This window comes from Pseudopodoces humilis, chromosome 3, assembly GCF_049639895.1.
Source record: "Pseudopodoces humilis isolate 2021_Gansu_Grassland_sample_001 chromosome 3, ASM4963989v1, whole genome shotgun sequence".
Lineage (NCBI taxonomy): Eukaryota > Metazoa > Chordata > Aves > Passeriformes > Paridae > Pseudopodoces > Pseudopodoces humilis.
Window position 1 is genome coordinate 88085883 of NC_142202.1, and position 17867 is coordinate 88103749.

Below are 17867 nucleotides of genomic sequence, written 5' to 3' on the forward strand. Positions count from 1 at the left end.
CAGCTCAAGTCAATTTCCTATATATTACTTCAATGTCAAATTCCATTATTCTTATATAAAAGTACAACAAATTTTTGAACACACCTGATAAACTGACAGAAAAAAAAACAAAACTTGACTTTTGAAATAATTTTTAATATAAATATTTTTTACTTTCTGCATAGTATAGAATGTTGACAGATTTTGACTACTATTGTAAGGTAAATTAATTCACATTATGATTCAGCTCAACTTTTACATGACAAGACACCTTAAATACGCAGTCAAACACGCATACATATATTTTGGGTTTACCTGAAAATGCAGTTAGACTTGCACAGTATATTTCATAGTTATCATTTGGAAACTTATGTTTAACCACAAGGACAATTTGTTATTGAGTCACAGTGACTATTGTCACTATTGTCTTTAGTAATTTAAACAAGGCCAATCCCATCAAGCTTTGTTTTCAGTGACATTTTTTTGAAAACTTGTGGCAACATGAGAAAATCTTTAAATAGTAGCCACAGGATTCATATTGCATAAGGATAAAATGTTCTGCCTCAATTTTACCTGAAAAGCAGTCTAAGCTTTCAGGTTTATCATTAACAGTCCAGCAAACTTAATATTCGTGGCAGGCACAAGGGAATATGCATTTGTAGTATTTATCTGTATAATTTAAAATGCCAAGTAGAATAAAATGAGTTACCTACTCAAATACATCATATATAAACCCAAGTGGAAGTCATGTATGATAAAATGAAGGAGATGATAATACCCTCCACACCAAGTCAGCCATGTCATAATGGGATGTGATGTCCCAATAAAAATTCAATCATCTACTTACCATTCCCTCCAGTCACCCAAGTGAGTAAGGACAAAATCCAGACAGCTAACTAGCACTTAACAGGATGCTCTATGAGCATGTCTGATATGCTGGAAATGTCCTTGCCACCTTACTTTGTGAAGGTGTTCAGAGTTAGTTAGTCAGTTAGTTAGTTAGTCAGTTAGCTAATGGTGGGAACTGGTTTTACAGGCAATGCACCTAGATTTAAGCATCTAAATGTGAGTTCAATATAGAAGTTTCTATTATGAGTTTGAAGCTTTGAGAGCATTTCTCAGCCCATAGGGATGGAGTTGGCATCTGGTCTCAAAGATGGCTTTGCTGAGGAGCCCAAGCAGGAGTTTCCTCCTGCATTGCTTCAGGAATAGCTTTAAATACCCCATGATCCTGTGCTGAACTACACTGTAGCAGCATCAAGATCCATGATCTGGACCCTGACTCACAGACTGATTTGCAGGCTGGACCTTAACACCTGCCTCATCACTGTGGGACTGATGTTTCACTTGCCCTAGCTCAGCTGTCAGGCATGGGAAGGCTTGATCAGGTTTTACCAAGTGAAAAAATAAGTCAGACATGGCTTTTTCTTCGTCGTTTGTTATTAAGTCCTCACTCCTTTGAGGATTCACATTTCCTCTCCCCTCTTGCTGGAAGCTGGAACAGATTGCCCAGAGAGGCTGCAGAGTCTCCATCACTGGAGATACTCAAGAACTGCTGGGACACAATCCTGTGCAATGGGCTCTGGGGTGACCCTGCTTGAGCAGGGAGGTTGGACCAGGTGATCCACTATGGGCCCTTCCAGCCATGCTGTGGTTCTGTGTGGCATCACCAGAAACTAGAATTCAGCCTAGAAAATGGAGTCATTAATCAGATACAGCACAGAAGTATTTGTTTAAATGCCTGTTGTAGTTGCAGTGCATCCCACGGTGCTAAGCGTTCTAGTGAGTAATGCAGTAGTTACACAGCAAAAGTCCTACCAATTTAGCTTATAGGATCAGCAAAGGCATCCATTTACTTCATTTGTTTTAGTGAAGAGTTTCTCAGGAGTAAGCACATGTAACGCAGGTGCTGTCTTGTGCAAGTTTAGCTGAATTTCTTACTTTCTTAGCTCAGGTGAAAAATAAAGTTTCCTGCCAAGAAAACAGCATTAGAATACTTCAGCCTCTGATGTGTTAGTTTTGCATATGCCTGCCATAAAAGAAAATTGAAAAGTTTAAATTGTCATATTCTTCACCTTAAAAGTTTGTCTGTCTATAGAAGCAATTTTGCAAAAATGAAATTTCATACTGCTCACCTCTGTGCACTGTGGTAGACTTGAATGCATTCTGTTTTGGGATATGGGTGCACATATGGGTTCCACGCACCTGTAAAGTCAGATTTTTTCCATGTATATAATCCATACTTGCAGGATCTACAGGCCATTTACAAGAAAATTATAAGTCATTCTAGTACTTCCTATAGTTACTCCTGCTACATTGTGGCAAAATATGTTACTTTCTGACACTTGTAAGATACATTTATTTGGAATAAGCCTACTTTTTAAGATAATGAAAATAAAATATTTGCATCTTAGAAGTTCCAGAATGAAGTATATTAAATAGAGTATTGTATTTGATATCTATAAATCAGGATAATACCTCCTTACTAAAAAACTCTGACATCTGTTGCTGAAGCTGTGGGTCTTGTTTTTAATACTCTATCTGTAATATGAAACCATGGACTTAATGCTTTCTCTGAGTGATACTATAAAATCACTTTTTATCCTTGTTCTCTTTCTCTGCTTCAAGACGTTTTATCATAGCAATCTTCCTTTCATATCCCTCCCAATGACAAGCAATATAGCATTTCAATCCTGGTGATTTTGCTCTTACTAGTCATTGTCCAGGCTTCCTCCATAAGCAGCAAAGAATTAACTACATTGATAGAGTGAAACTGAATCTGCCACAGAGACTTTCAGATACCTCATTATACATTTTGCCTAAGGTGACCTTTTAAGCAGCAGCATATTTTCATGTAAGATTGACCACTGTGGCACAGTTCATCCACATGTAAATCTCACTGTGCAAAAATCTGCTAAGAGGAGAATGACTTACAAATGATGCATGAAGAAAAAATGTCTATGTACTAAATAAATTATTGATTGCTTTTTAAATATGAGGACATCAGTATAGTGATTTTATCTTTAACTACTAATGGAGAGCCTTGTCTTACCTACTGAAAAAAAAATCCATATGGAATAACAAGTATTACTCTGTCTTTTGTACCTGGTAGTGTTAGTAAGTTTTAGTGACGTAAAGTATAGCACCAAATCTGTTTAGCAAGTTTTATCATCCAGGTTAATTGCTATTCTAAATACTTTTATTTCTGTGAACTTTTAAGTATAGATGCCAGGAATTTCATACTTTTGTCATTATGTTAACATATGACTACAGACACTTCTTAGCCTTGATAGGAATCATAACAGCTATTATGATACTTAGGATGGGAGTGATTTGAGAATACATACATAGATTGAGCAACAGCTCATCAAAAGCCTGATTCTGATCACTCAAGCATTTAATTAATCTGTTATAATTGATATTGCGGTGATTAAAACTTACTTTGAGACTGAGATTTTGCGCCATCAAATCCATGTACCTTTCTCAGAAATATTATCTGTAATCTACCAGGGGGAATTAATAAAAAGGTCAGCTGTGCATTTACTGCCCATTCAAGAGGTATCCCCAGGCCAAGTTATGCTGATAACAGGTGAGAGATCTGGATCCTCTATAGTGATGCATCTGCCTGCTGGACACTGTCCCCCAAGGGACACCTGGAACCCTGTTCTGAGGGAGCTGGTGGGACAGACAGACAAGTCACAAGAGCTTGCAGCATGCTGCCTGTATTCCAGCCTGATAACTGAGGCTCATCTGTGATAGGCAGTGCAAGGTGCAGCTGGGTGGTGAGTGAGTTCACCAGCAGATGTTGTGCAGAAAACTTGAGTGTGGAAAGATAGCAAAAGATATCTCAGAATGCACCTTAAGGATACCCTGAAGGTATATTTGACTGAGAGCAAGTTACTATAAAACAATGCCATTTGGAGCACCAAAATGAGGAAAGATGATGGTCTCTTAGGAGGGAAACAGCACAGCTTCAGCTGGGAAATGCAAAAGTGAGAAGGGAATACTGACAACTCAGGCATTTAATACTGCTGTTTAAATAGTAAAAATGGTTTATCACACACAGGTCTAAATACACCCTGCACCCTGCAGCTTCATTTATTCCAGCGAGCCCACAAATACAGTAAACTAACATCTACATGATCATGAATTAACTAATACCTAACATGATTAGAGAGATTATTTACAAGACCAAGTAGTTTCAGGACAAGGAGGAATGGCTTCAAGCTGAAAGAGACTAGGTTGAGATTAGATATTAGGAAAAAAAAAGTCTTTGAGACTGGTGAGGCCCTGGAACAGGTTGCCCAGAGACGCTGTGGATGCCCCATCCCTGAAAGTTCCCAAGACCAGGTTGGATGGAGCCCTGAGCAAGCTGATCTAGTGGAAGATGTCCCTGGCCATAGGAGGGGAGTTGGACCTAGATGATCTTTAAGGTCCCTTCCAAGGGTCCTTCTTTGATTCTATGATAATTATATCTCAAATATGCAGTGCTGTTACAGTGGGAAAACCTGGAAATTGTTTCGAGTCACATAAATATTATAGAAAAGTATAATTATTCATCAGTTGGCTGAAGGCAGTTGAACCAGCCTGATTTTGTAGTGGTACATGAACAATCAGCACTGAGAGAAGAGGTAAAACAGAATGATTGTGTATAGCTCAAAAGTGTATATTGTATCCTACCTGCAATTGTATGAGTATTCTCTTTCACTACAAGACATCTCAGTATGATTATCCTGAAAACAAATTTCAGCAACAATTAATGAACACTTCCCACTTAAAAGGTACATTCTTATGACATACAAAGTAGCTCATTACAAATCCTCCACTAGGATTTTTATCGGTAGGGTGAGAAAATAAATGTTTTGTTTTGACTCCTGCAACAGTAGTTTGCATTTCAATTTTTAAACAATGTGAAATTTACACTTATATTTACTTGAAAATGAATGCTAACAAGATCACATTTACTTTGTATTAGAGCTGCAGTCTTGATTGTTGAGGAAAATAAGGCACACAGAAGACAATGGCATCAATTTGCTAATATCTAAGTTTTATTTTGTATGTAGGTTATTTTTATTCTGTGAAAAGGGAAGAATTTGAAGTATTACATACAGCATTTAAGTACTATACAAAATAACTGGTTCCATTATAATGCAGTCCTCTCCAAATATCTTTCAGAAGACATTTCCTCTTGTATTTTCCAGATATTTCCATTAGTGATGCATCCTTCAGAAATAATGAATCATCATGGATGTCATTTGCACCCTTTTATATCCGGCATAAGACCCATATTAAACTGCAGTTCCAGCCTCTCTCTCCAGATGGTATCCTGTTCTACACTGCACAGCACCTGGGCACTCAGTCAGGTAAGGGGATTCCAGCCTGCTGCTAACATACAGCCAGGTACTTTTGTGAAAAAGAAAGGGACTACATTGGGGTGATTCAGGCATTCAGTCTGGGTAACTCATTGCCCATGGAATCATAGAACGTTAGGGGATTGGAAGGGACCTCTAGTCCAAGTCCCCTGCCATGGGCAAGGACACTTTCCACTAGACCAGGTTGATCAAGGCCTTATCCAGCCTGGCTTTGAACATTGCCAGGGATGGGGCATTCACTGCCTCCCTGGCAACCTCTTCCAGTGTCTCATCATCCTCACAGTAAAATATGTCTTCCTAATATCTAAAATTTCCTCTCTTTCAGTTTGTACCCACTACTCATTGTGCTGTAGTTCCCGACAAAGTCCCTCTCTGGCTTCCCTGTAGCCCCCTCCAGATGCTGGAAGGTTGCTGTAAGGTTCCCATACAGCCTTCTTTTCTCCAGGCTGAACAGCCCCAACTTTCTCAGCCTGCCATTGTTGGGGAGGTTCTCCAGTCCTCTTATCAACATTATGGCCTTCCTCTGGACTAGCTCAAATAATTCCATGTCCTCCTCATGCTGGAGACACAGGAATTGTATTGTACAGTTGACTTGAACTGTAAATAATCAAGTTCATAGGTAAAAAAACATGCAAAACCAAAGTTTTAGATAGTCCAAAGCCAGCAAATACTTAATGAACTTATTTAATGGTTTGGGAAAGCACTCCAGCTTTTTAGAACTACACTAAGATTCTCACTTTGGGGAGCCGGCCCAGTGTTTTAAATGACCAAAACCAAAGCAATATAAAAACTGATCAAATAAGTGAAAATGAACAGAGTAAATGAGGCTTCTCAGAAGTGTAGCTTTTTATTATATAATGTTGAAAAGTGTGCCAGTGCAGCACGTAAAACATGCAAGTTCTGCATTTCCCAGATATGCAGAGTGACAAATAAATCTAAATAAAATATTTATAGAAGTATTTTAAACTTTTCTAAGTTAACATTCCTAAAACTTCGTGTCAAGTAGACATACTTTGATGGTGTAAGTACATTCTAAAATTTAGTCTTTAAGGTGTACATTTTTTGTAATTACTTTATTAACATATTAAATTGCATTTAAATGGTGACTGCAGCTTTCGAAACAGAAGCATTATGTGGCATCCATAACATCACCTTAGAGCAAATTTTTCACTTGTATTGAGCAGTAAGTTATGCAAAAATGATGATTTATAGGACAAAAAAAATATTGATCATGTAGTTTTACATTCCTTTGTTCAAAGTCTAAAGCTCTAAGATATTTCAATAAACATACTCAGCCACAAATTCATGTAAACACCCATATGCCCAATGTACCAACACCTTACTGTGTACACAGATGTTTCAACAGGTTGATAAAGCATCATACACTGCTGACACCTCCTGTTTGCCTTATTCTAACTGCAACCACATACAGAGAAGCTTCAAAGAGAAATATATGGAGCATCTGTAATAAAAACACATGTATTAGCAGAAAAGCTCTGTTTTCTATAATGAATCTTTAATAGTTCTATCACTTACAGGCCAAATTCTGAATTCTGAGGTGAATTGTTCTCTCCTGCATAAACTAGAGCATTACATGGGCCATGAAAAATAGGAGAAAAAAAGGATCTCTCTCAAAAAGAATAGTCAGAGGTCATGGAAGCAGCTAGGATATAATGAAATTAAATAACTCTTTGGAAGCATCAAAGAGAGTGCTAAGTATGTTTAACTTGGGCCAGGAGTGGTGTAGTCTGAGCATGCCCTCATACTCTTGCCATTCCTGAGTGTTTAGTTTGCACAGGAAAGGATTTTTTCTTTCAATCACTTCCTAGAATCATAGCAATTCCTTTTCAAAATAAAATTCCTCTTATATAGAGGGATTTCTTTACAAATTTCTTGCTTCCACTTTCACTGTCCTTAAGTTTTGAAAGATTCAGGAAAAGCTAATCGCCTGGCTTTTTATTTTTGCCTTCATATAATCCTGTCAAATCCAGGCCAGAATTAGACTGATGAAAAACTCAGAAGTATTCTTAGCAGCCAGGAGATGAGATAAAGCTTTCTGTTGGGGATTAGTTTAGAAAGCACTTCAAATAAAGCTTCTTCTTCTAGACAGTTATGTAAGATTTAATAAATTAATTGCTGAAATCACAGGATTTTGTTTCTAAAATTCCTTTTTAATAGGAAATAATTAGTAATGTTTTTCCTCACTAGGCAATGCTTGTTTTTTAAAAGAAATGAGCTGATTATATAGCTAATTTAGCAATGATACTGAGTAGCACAGTTATGTATCAGTTTGGTTTGTCCTCCACATAAACCCCACACTGGGACTTTTCCTTCAGGGACATGTCCCACCAAATAATCCTCCCAACATTAAAAATAAAATCTCATCTTTAGTAGGTAAGGAAAAGCCATGAGACTTCTGTTGAAACATTTTCTTCTGACTTTGTTCTTTTCAAAGAACATGACAGAACTTTCTAGAAAGGGCAAGTCTCTCCTTACTTTGATCAACTGGTTCCAGCTTCTATTCCTCTAAAAATATCACTACTTCACATAGTACATACATTTAAACACCTCACAAACTGGCATAAAATGGAAAACATCCTGGGACTCTATTTGCATAATTTCCTATAATTGTCAGTCATCTATTTTGTTGCTTTGTCAACTATTTATGAATGTGCATCATGACTTTGTGTATGGTACTAACGATTTCTGCAGGCCCTCAGAAAGTAATTTCCAAAGTTTGACAAGATTTATGTGGCTAGCAATATTAATAACAAGTTGGGGGGGATAAAACCCAATCCAACAAGTACATTGACTTCAGAAACTTGAAGACAGAATGACAAGATTTTCTTCCCCTCTGACTGCTTGCTCTATCCACTGCTTCTGGGCAAGGTCTCTGCAAACACTATGGAACTCATGTAGAATCTAGCACACTGTTTGTAGAAGGCCAGCTCACTTCACATTTTCTCAAGGGCAGTGTGTCCTGTTTTTACCGATGAAGGCATAAGTCTCCTAATGATTAAACAGCCTTTAATTCAGACAGGGCTTGATGGATGCCCACCAAGTACTTGAACAATGTATATAATTCAGTCTGTTTACACAGCAACCACTCTATATACTTGGAGGCCTTAACACTCTGGGTAAAAGACAGTTTAAAAGAAGCCTTGCTTTTTTGTTGAGTCATAGCATTACTGAAGCTTTACATTTGCTAGCAAAGGTGGAACATGCCATAGACTGCCTGCATTATTCCAGAGTTGAGGCCAGAGTGATGGAAAGGTTTGCTCCCCAAAGAGATGAGAACAGTCATGCTAGGTGACTGAAGTCAGGTCAATAAACAGAATGGGATGACTTGTGCAAAACTTAGCACTCAACATTTGCAACAGCAGTTCTCTGTCTCTCTCCAGCCAGATTACGTTACCTACCTGGTCTGAAAAACCTAAAAACTGTAACTTTTGATATTTAAGGCATTTCAGTTTATAAATCTATAATGTGAAAATAAGAGAATGCCAGTTCAAGTGTGTGATGTCTGCATGATTTTCTAAAACACTGCTTATGATGAAAACTGAATCATGGAACTGGACTAAAATCTTCTGGAAATATTCAGAATTTCTTCATACCTAAAAGGCAGGAGTAGTATTTTCCTAATCAGAAATAAACTGCTCATTCACTCTTAAAACAAGAATGTGAGTGGTTAAGCCTTTTCTCTTTGCAGCCATATTTCCTTAGCTGACAGGGACGTAATTTCTGCTTTGTTACTAGTTTTGTAACAATTTGTATGGACTAAATCAGCAGTGTAGGAAGAAGAACAGCCAGTCAGCTGTGCGACCAAACAGACAACCCCACTGCCTTGAAATGTGTTGCACATTAAGTGTTATTGTTACCCATTTGACAGTGGCAAGCAAACCAAAAAAGTTTGGCAAATTGAGGCTGCTCAAGGAAGGTGGCTCCTTCCAGCTGCCAAAATGTGCCAGGGTGACAGCAGTGACTAAAGGAAGCACAGTAAGGTTAAAGAAGAAACACATTTTGGAAAGGTGAGGCTGAACACTCTAACCTACAAATAGGTAAGTGCCCACCCCATGTAGAATGGGCATCACTGTCTGCAGGGTTGCTCTGGATCCCAGCTATGCCCTTCCTGCTATGGGATGTTGCTCCAAACTGAAGCTGGACTCTTACCTATTGACACACTGATTTTTAACATGATTTGGGAAATATACAAGCTTGACTTGCCACCAGTTTTCAGTCTTGCATGAGCTGTGACATGGAACTCCACACATAGAGAAGAATATATTATAATAATCCATGGGTAGCTCCTTTAAGTGCACATTAGGGTCACTGGCTATGGTCACCCCTAGGTAAAGATCAACAACAACAGCTTACAACAACTGCAGCGAGCTCCTTTACCTTGTCAGCCAGCTGGTACCTAACTGCATACACACACTCAGGCGAGGCAAGGTTAAAAAACTTCAAGGAAGACAGTTTCAACCATGTTGACATATTACCAGCTAGCAATTAACAGCAGAAATTGCAGAGGGCGGGGGAAATGCTCGTCTCTTCTCTGTTCTTTGTTCCCTCATTTACCCTCTTCTAGTCCTTCCTCTTCTCCCCTGTTTTCTCTCCTTGGTCTTGGGCCTTATTCTGGCTAGTGGATAAGCTCAGGATGCATGTGAAGGATAACTGCTGGTCAGTCAGGCTTCCTCTCAGGTAGACACCACAGTGCATCACCTTTCTTGGCCACAAATTGTAGCCATTCATCTGGAGGCTGATAGAGCTATTTCAACCCCTTCTAGACATAAAAAAGTTCTGTTCCTGGAAGAATATATAAGAGGTGACAAGTCAGAAAGGCAGGAAGGAGCAGTGAGCAGATACCTCTTGGAGCTGTGATGGTTACAGGATGCATCAGGCCAATACAAGGCAGTAATACTGCTCGAGACACAGGCACTTCATTATGGTGGCTTAGCAAGGTCAGTTTGGAGTGAAGATGAGCACATAGCAGAACCTAGAGTAAGAGGTTCCACTATCTGGGAATGATTCCCATGGATGTTACTGATTATGAGGATGAAGGGCTCAGATGTTTGCTCTACCACCAAGATGGTGCCAATGATCAGTAACAACTTCCGAAAGAAATGGTGAAAGGAGAGTGGAGGAAATATTACTCAATACCACAGTGACAGAAACTGGCACTCTGGGCTCAAGCTGGAGGACAGAAGGGTGAGGTAAAACCAACAGAAGGCACAGAGTGCAAACATACATCCAGAAGTGCTCTCAGGGCTCCGAAACAAGTAAAGGAACTAAGACTGTCGATGTTCAATAACCAGGAAATCAAAGTGTAGGGCTCCAGGAACACTAAAGCTGCAAGAAGCTGCTGAAGCACTGAGCTCATCAAAGCCTCTGTCCCCAGCTTAGCATAGAGGCTTCTGCTCAGTAACAGGATGAGACAAAAGACAAGAAACACATGACTTAAAGGAATCTAGATCTTCAGTAGTTCCAGGAACTAATCAGTGAATGTTGAGCACCTTCAGAGACACTTGCATCTCTGTATCACAGAGACTACAGTATTAGGTAGCAAAAAAGTGAACACCACTGACTACAAGATTGCATCCACTACTACAAAAGTCACTTAAAAGTGTGTTCTTCAAGTTCCTTTGGTCATGCAAACTAGTGGAAAATCCTTAATTTGCAGTGGAGTGTAAGAAAAACCTCAGGTACTCTTTTAACAGGTAAGAAAGGCCTTGCCTTACACACACACACCAGAGCACAAGGGTAGACTTAAGTCACTGTGGAGAAGAGACAGAAATATTAAAAATACCATCCAGGATGCTGTCCCAGCTCATAGTGTGTCAGACTGGGACACTCGGACACTATGTTCAGGCCTCCTAGGAAATACATCTGTATTAGGAATATTTAGTAGTGTGGGCAGTAAATGCAGAAGTCTTTGCCCAACACAGCTGTGTAAAGAGAATATTACTTTTTTTTTCCTCTGGTGATGCTTCTGGCCTGAATAGAACATCTCCAAAGAGAGTGCAATTTTCCTAGCATGCATTTCCAACTGTACCAAATTTTGACAAATTATGATGTACCTGAGTTTTCTATGGTAACATAGAAACATGGAGAGTTGACACTGCTTGAACATGATCCTCTCTTAGAATGGGGGTATACAGACAAATCTGCAGGTCCAGATAAAGACTGAACATGAAAAGGCACTGTCACTATTTGGAAGAATTTAAAATTTGACTATGAGGCTGTAGCAAATTTGTTGAAGAGACTTACATACATACTCATAGTAGTAACAAGCTGAAAAATTTTGTGATGCACCCAGAATTCATCATAAATCATGTAAGATACTATTACAGATAATCCAGAACTCACAGTAGCAGTTGGATGTACTGTTAGGAGACTTTTCATTATCTCCCAGTTTTAGGAACTGACTGCTCAAGACACAGGGCTGACTAGCCTTCTGGGAATTCTGACATCCAATATGGGAGCAGATGAGACTTGTACACATAAGAAAAACATGAAAATAAGGAAAATTCACCCCTGCTTTGGAGTTCTGGTTTCTAATACAGAATAGAGACAATCCACTCCGAGACAGAGCAACTTTGACCTTCAGTCACTTGGTGAAAACCCTGAACTAGGATTTGCAGGTAGAAGTGCTGTTTTATCTCCAGAACAGGTTCTTCCTTAAGGCAATACCTGCTAAAAAATTCCCTTCCCTTGAGAAGAAAACAGTCTTTTAGCATTTGGGCAATAAAAAAAAATCACTGTTTTACTGAAACAGGGAATATGACAGGAGGCAGGAAGGTGCAACAGAACAGAACTGAATGTTGTTAATTTTGTTCAACGCCCAGGGTCTTGACATGTTGCAGTTTCAAGGCCCAGCTAAGCTACAACAGCCTACTTCTAAAGATTCAACCCTGCTGACACAGATTGCCTTACAGTTCCTTGCATCCAACAGGTTGGGCAAAGACTTGTATGCACAACAAAAGAACAACTGTGTGAGCGCCTGTCTCCGGAGTCTCTCTGCTTTTTTTGTGACACCAGTGATGGAGATCAATATCCCATATTAGATGAGATGTTCATCTAAAAAACCAGAAGCAAAGTTGTGTGTCCTGTGCCTAGATTGTATTTTCAAGAAAGCAGGGATCAGCCATACAGTCCAGTGTTGGAAAAACTAAAGATGTCATCTCTTTCATGCTTAACAAAAGTGAACTTCCTCAGAAAGGTCTCTGGCCACAAACTAAATGAGACAGGTCTGATCAACAATCAAACTGAAATAGTGAAAAACCACACGGTCTCCTATATAGAGACTCCTGAGAAGAGAAAATCAATGACAAGAATGCCATTTGTTTAAACTGGTGATACAATTCCTGTGATGACATCAGCCTGCACAGGCTCCAGCTGTGCAATCGGGTCCTCAGACAGGGCAGATTGAGATCCCTTGTTGGAAATATTACTGGGTTGCTAAACTGAAAATGATCAAAGACAAGCCCAGCATTTGCCTTCACTTTAAGAGGAAGTTTCTTGGACAGTGAATGCGCAGCACTTGCTATGACAGTCCTAAGATATTTTTAGCCAGTTGTCCCTAGTAGTACCTAGGATACTATAAACTTCATGGAGAAATACTGACTGCACCCTAGGATCAACTTTCAGATCCTAAAATTTATCTCAACACTCTGTTGTTCTTAACAACTAAAATGGCAAGTCATCTTGAACAGAGAGGGTCTAACCAGAGGAGTAAGAAAGCACTTCAAAAGCCTCAGGGAGAGGTGAAATTGGAAAGTGTAATATTTCTGTTCAAAAGTAGAATTACTCCAATTTGAAGTGAGACTTCAAATTGTGCCAGAACAGAGTACCCAGTGATAACCTCTTTACACTGGAGACAGCAGATTCAGTAATACAGATTTGTTTTTGAGGCAAGACTAAGATTCCAAAACAGATCATTGTCAAACGTGCAAAGCCACCAAAACCCTCCCCTGCAGGCCAGGAAGTCTTGGAGAACTGCCAGTTTCTCTGGGTCTTGATAACAGGTCAGATGCAACAGCAACCCTGGTCAGATGTTTTCCTCCTTCCAAGACAGCAAAATATGAGTACTTGTGCCCTTACACAAGTCTGCCTTTACACATCCAGGTAGGAGAGGGGATCAAAGGCTGCAAAGAGCTAGTTCAGAAACTTTTCTTCATGTTCCTTTCTTACCCTAGGATTGAGGGCCTGATAAAAGAAAGTAGATAAGCAGGTTATGTACATTGCTGAAACAAAGCAAGATGAGTGCATTCAAACTATGCACTGAGAAATCAAGCACACTTAAAGCCACATCACTAAGCAGGAGAAATCCCAAGTGAAGGAAATGATACTAATTTTCTGGAAAAAAAAAAAAGAAACAAGCAAGGTCCTTGAAAAGAATACTAAATACAGGGAAGCAAACCAGATCATCACAACTAGAACTAGCAAGCTAAAAGGAAGTGCTCTCTGCCATTATCGGAGTTGGAAGAGCTTTCTTCTTGTTCTTTCCAAGGGTATCTGGAACAGGGAAGGCGAGGCATGAAGTATGCACTCTACAGCCACTAATGCAACTGAAACATCTTCATCCTGCCTTAATGACAACCTGAACATCTCTTGAATAGGGAGGTATAATTTTAGCAACTTTCACAAGCCTCCAGTAAATAAAACCATTCAATTTCACTACAGGTAATGTAATTCAAGGATTAGAAATAATCAAAAATTAAACACACATGAAAGCAAACTTCATCATTCTACTGATAGGCCCACCCTTAGGAATGTTGAATCTTAAAGGAAACTGGACTGGTAACTATTAGGAAAATTTGCATTCAAATTTAACAAACATATTTACCAGTTTAATTGATAACAATCTGATGGCTATTATTTCCAAAAGTAAGATACAGAAGTTAAATTGCACAGGCAAACCTCAAAAAATTTGAGAACTTTAATTTTCAGACTTTTCTGCTGTCCTCTTCTGCTTTCTTGTCACCTTCACCTATTAGGCTCTATTGGTGCTCCTACAAACTTCTCCAGCTCCCATTTCCTAACCTTTTTCAGCTTTCCTTCTTCACGCCTGAAAGTAATTTGAAGTGGTACTCTCTCTCCTTTTACACTGTCTGTAAGGCCAGAAACACTGATAGTCCAAGAAGAGAGAACTCCCTTCTAATACTTCCTGTCGTGAAGGCCTCTGGAAGAACAGTGCAATAAAATACATATCTGTTCCTACAGCTGCCAGATTATTAAACTCAAAACGTGCCTGTTGTGAAAAGGAACCTTCAGGGAAAGCAGAGTATGTCTGGTGCAGACATAACTGTTTACATTGTTCATTTAGCTGACAAATCCATCAAGCTTTTATTTAACATACTGAAACTGAGTATTTCTGCCTTTTTAACTTGGCCAAAACTTTATTCTTTTCCATGGGAACACTGATTCACATTTCCTGGATGCCAGTCATCCTGTTTCCTCTTACCACAGTTATCTAGTCTCTGCACAAAAGCAGATCTTTTCAGAAGGCTGGGCTTTTTACTTTGAGGCAAATATGAGCTCAGTTTCCAAGAATGAAAAAAAAAAAAAAAAAGCGAAGAGCAGCTCATCAGGGAACACTTCATTTTGTGTGATTTAGATATAATGATAGCACAAGAAAATGCAAGCATGAAAGCATCAGAATCATTAATATGTTGTTCTTCAGTGCACCCCCTCTAAAAATTAAAACTATTTTATACTGTTTTTTACAGGTGACTTTCTATGTATATCATTAGTAAATGGATTTACGCAGTTACGCTACAACCTTGGAGACAGAACAGTCATCCTACAGACCCTTCAGAAGGTTCATGCAAATGGAAATACATGGCATTCACTCAGTGCAGGAAGAGTCGGAAATGAAGGCTACCTGGACCTGGATGGCATCAACGTTACTCGAAAAGCTAGTCCTGGAATGAACGCACTAGACACACACACAGATTTTTTTGTTGGAGGGGTATCCTCCTTAAACCTTGTTAATCCAATGGCAATAGAAAATGAACCCACAGGTTTTACTGGTTGTATTCGAGAAATTGTTATAAACAACAAGGAACTGAATCTTACCGTGACTGACCCCAAAGGTGGAGCCAACATTGGTGACTGTGATGGAACAGATTGTGGTTACACTGTGTGCAAAAATAATGGAACATGTCAAGTTGAAAACACAGGCTTTTCTTGTTCTTGCCCACGAGAGTGGACAGGGACCATGTGTGAACAATCTATTCACTGTTCACAAAACCAGTGTGGGTCTCATGCACTCTGTATTCCTCAACCTTCTTCATTTTCATATACCTGTGCATGTGCACTAGGCTGGACAGGTAAATACTGCTATAACAAAATCGAATTTTATATAGCCGAGTTTGTCGGTAACTCCTACATTAAATACACAGATCCTCTGTATGGAAAAAGAGACCTCGAGTATAGCCGCCTTTCTTTAAATTTTACTACCAATCAAACTGAAGGCTTAATAGCATGGATGGGAAAAAGTGAAGATGAAGATAACGACTTCCTTGCCATTGGTCTTGCCAATGGAACTTTGAAAGTTGTGATTAATCTTGGAGAAAGAATCTCTGTTCCTCTAATGCATAGCAAATATTTCACCTGTTCTGATGGAAGATGGCATTTCGTTACTGTAGTTCAAAACCAAACTTGTATTAAGGTTTATCTTGATGAGGAACTAATCCTTTTTGAAGATATTGACCCACAAAGGAAATACACTGCTTTAAACTATGGTGGCATTTGTTACTTTGGTGGGTTTGAAATTGGCAGGGAAGTCAATATAGTCACTACAGGGCTTTTTCAGAAGGAATTCATTGGTAAAGTTAAAGATGTTGTGCTCTTCCAAGATTCTAAAAAGATTCAGCTAATGAAAGCAGAAGGATACAACATTCATGATGGAAATTCTGGAAATTAATTGAGATCACTGTCCAAGACTCTTTTAAAAAGGATAAAATTCCTTTTCCTCCTGCTTATTGTGTTAGCTGGCAGTGTATAACTCAGCAACCAACATAGGAAAGTGCTTAAAAAGTAGTACGGAACAAATCTATGTGAAGTACTAATAGCATATACATATAAAATATGATCAACTGTTTTCCTCCTAGAATTATTTATATATTCTCTTTAGAATTTACTTTAAAATAATGGGAAAGTCTGCAGGGATTTGTTTTTCTTTATTGCGCTGGAGATAGCTTTGTAAACAAAGAGGTAGTGATTAACTTATAAAGCCAACTATCATTCAAATGTTTGCTGCTTTATGAGAACAGACAACTATTACCGGTTTCTCCAACTCTTGAATTTTATTAGAATGTTTACTTATTAAGGTCAAATCTAAAAACTGAAATTGGTGGGGGAAGAAAAGGTGTTCTTGAGGCAAAAAAGCACATTTATTGTAATGAGAATTTTGAAAAATATAACAGTTATAATTATTTGTTAAGCCCACAAAGACTCTAATTAGGTAATGAAGTTGTTCTCTCTCCTGATTCTGAGACTGCATATATATATATATATATATATATATATATATATATATAAGAGGGTAGAATTCAAGCCTCTCTTAAGTCTGTTAAAATATTACACTTAAAGAATGATTTTAAGAGTAAAAGAACTATTTAGAGAGAGAAAACAGGCCTCCTGGTTTTCTCCAGCAGAGGTATCCCCTATGTGACTACATGAAAACTTTTGGCTTTAATGGTTTGTAACTGGAATGTGGCAGTCTGCCTACAAGTAACTTTTATTCTTAAGACCTTAGAATGTCCAAGAACTGCTCAACCTTACCTATACCTTTCTGGTTTATATGTCTTTAAATGACACTTCAAAATTTTATGAGAACAGAGGTACTGGTCATAGTAAACCAAATTTCTGCAAATATATTTTTCATTAATTGATAATCTCAAAAGTAAATAGAGCTGTTCATAAATAAATACAAAAAAATCAATTCCTTCTCATGAAGCTGTGTTATATTCTGCTTTAGGAAGCAATAAAAAAAATAATTCAAATGCTATTTAATATGCTTACACAGTGTATGATGGCATCTACATTTCTCATTTGATTGCTGGCTTACTATAGAAGTAAAATTATTAAATAAAAATAATAATGATTGATTCCTATATTTTCCTTTTTTACTTTAATATTGCTCAAAAGCACGCTACAAACCATCATCTCCTTACATGGAAATTCTCTGAATGCAAGTCTTCAGCAGGTATCTGTCAGAAACAAGTAACTATTTTGGGGCGGAGAGGGAAGTGAGGATGGGGCGTTTGTTATGGAGCAAAGGCCATAAGCACCTAAAACTAGGTGACACACATTTGCTTTCACATCACCATATTTAGCATGTAGCAATGAAAGCACTGTCAAGTCAGTTACAGGTGACTTAAAGGTAACTAAAGCACATGGGAGCTACCCCAAGATATTTTATTAAGCATCTGAAAACATCTTTGTGAGGTTCATTCTATCTTCTTCAGCTGCTCTGAGCCCTCAAGTGATCAGCCCGATGCAACAGAGCTTCTG

At 38.5% G+C, this 17867-nt stretch overlaps 1 protein-coding gene across 1 annotated transcript in view; it reads left to right on the top strand.

Moving 5' to 3' along the window:
* The window catches only part of EYS (EGF-like photoreceptor maintenance factor), a 58779-nt gene extending 41961 nt beyond the window's left edge, over positions 1-16818 (top strand). The window contains exons 8-9 of the mRNA XM_088052627.1: positions 5181-5342; positions 15077-16818. Of these exons, the coding sequence (XP_087908753.1) occupies positions 5181-5342; positions 15077-16275 (1361 nt within the window). The 3' untranslated portion in view covers positions 16276-16818. The remainder of the gene's footprint in view (positions 1-5180; positions 5343-15076) is intronic.
* The last annotated feature ends 1049 nt before the right edge of the window (positions 16819-17867 follow it).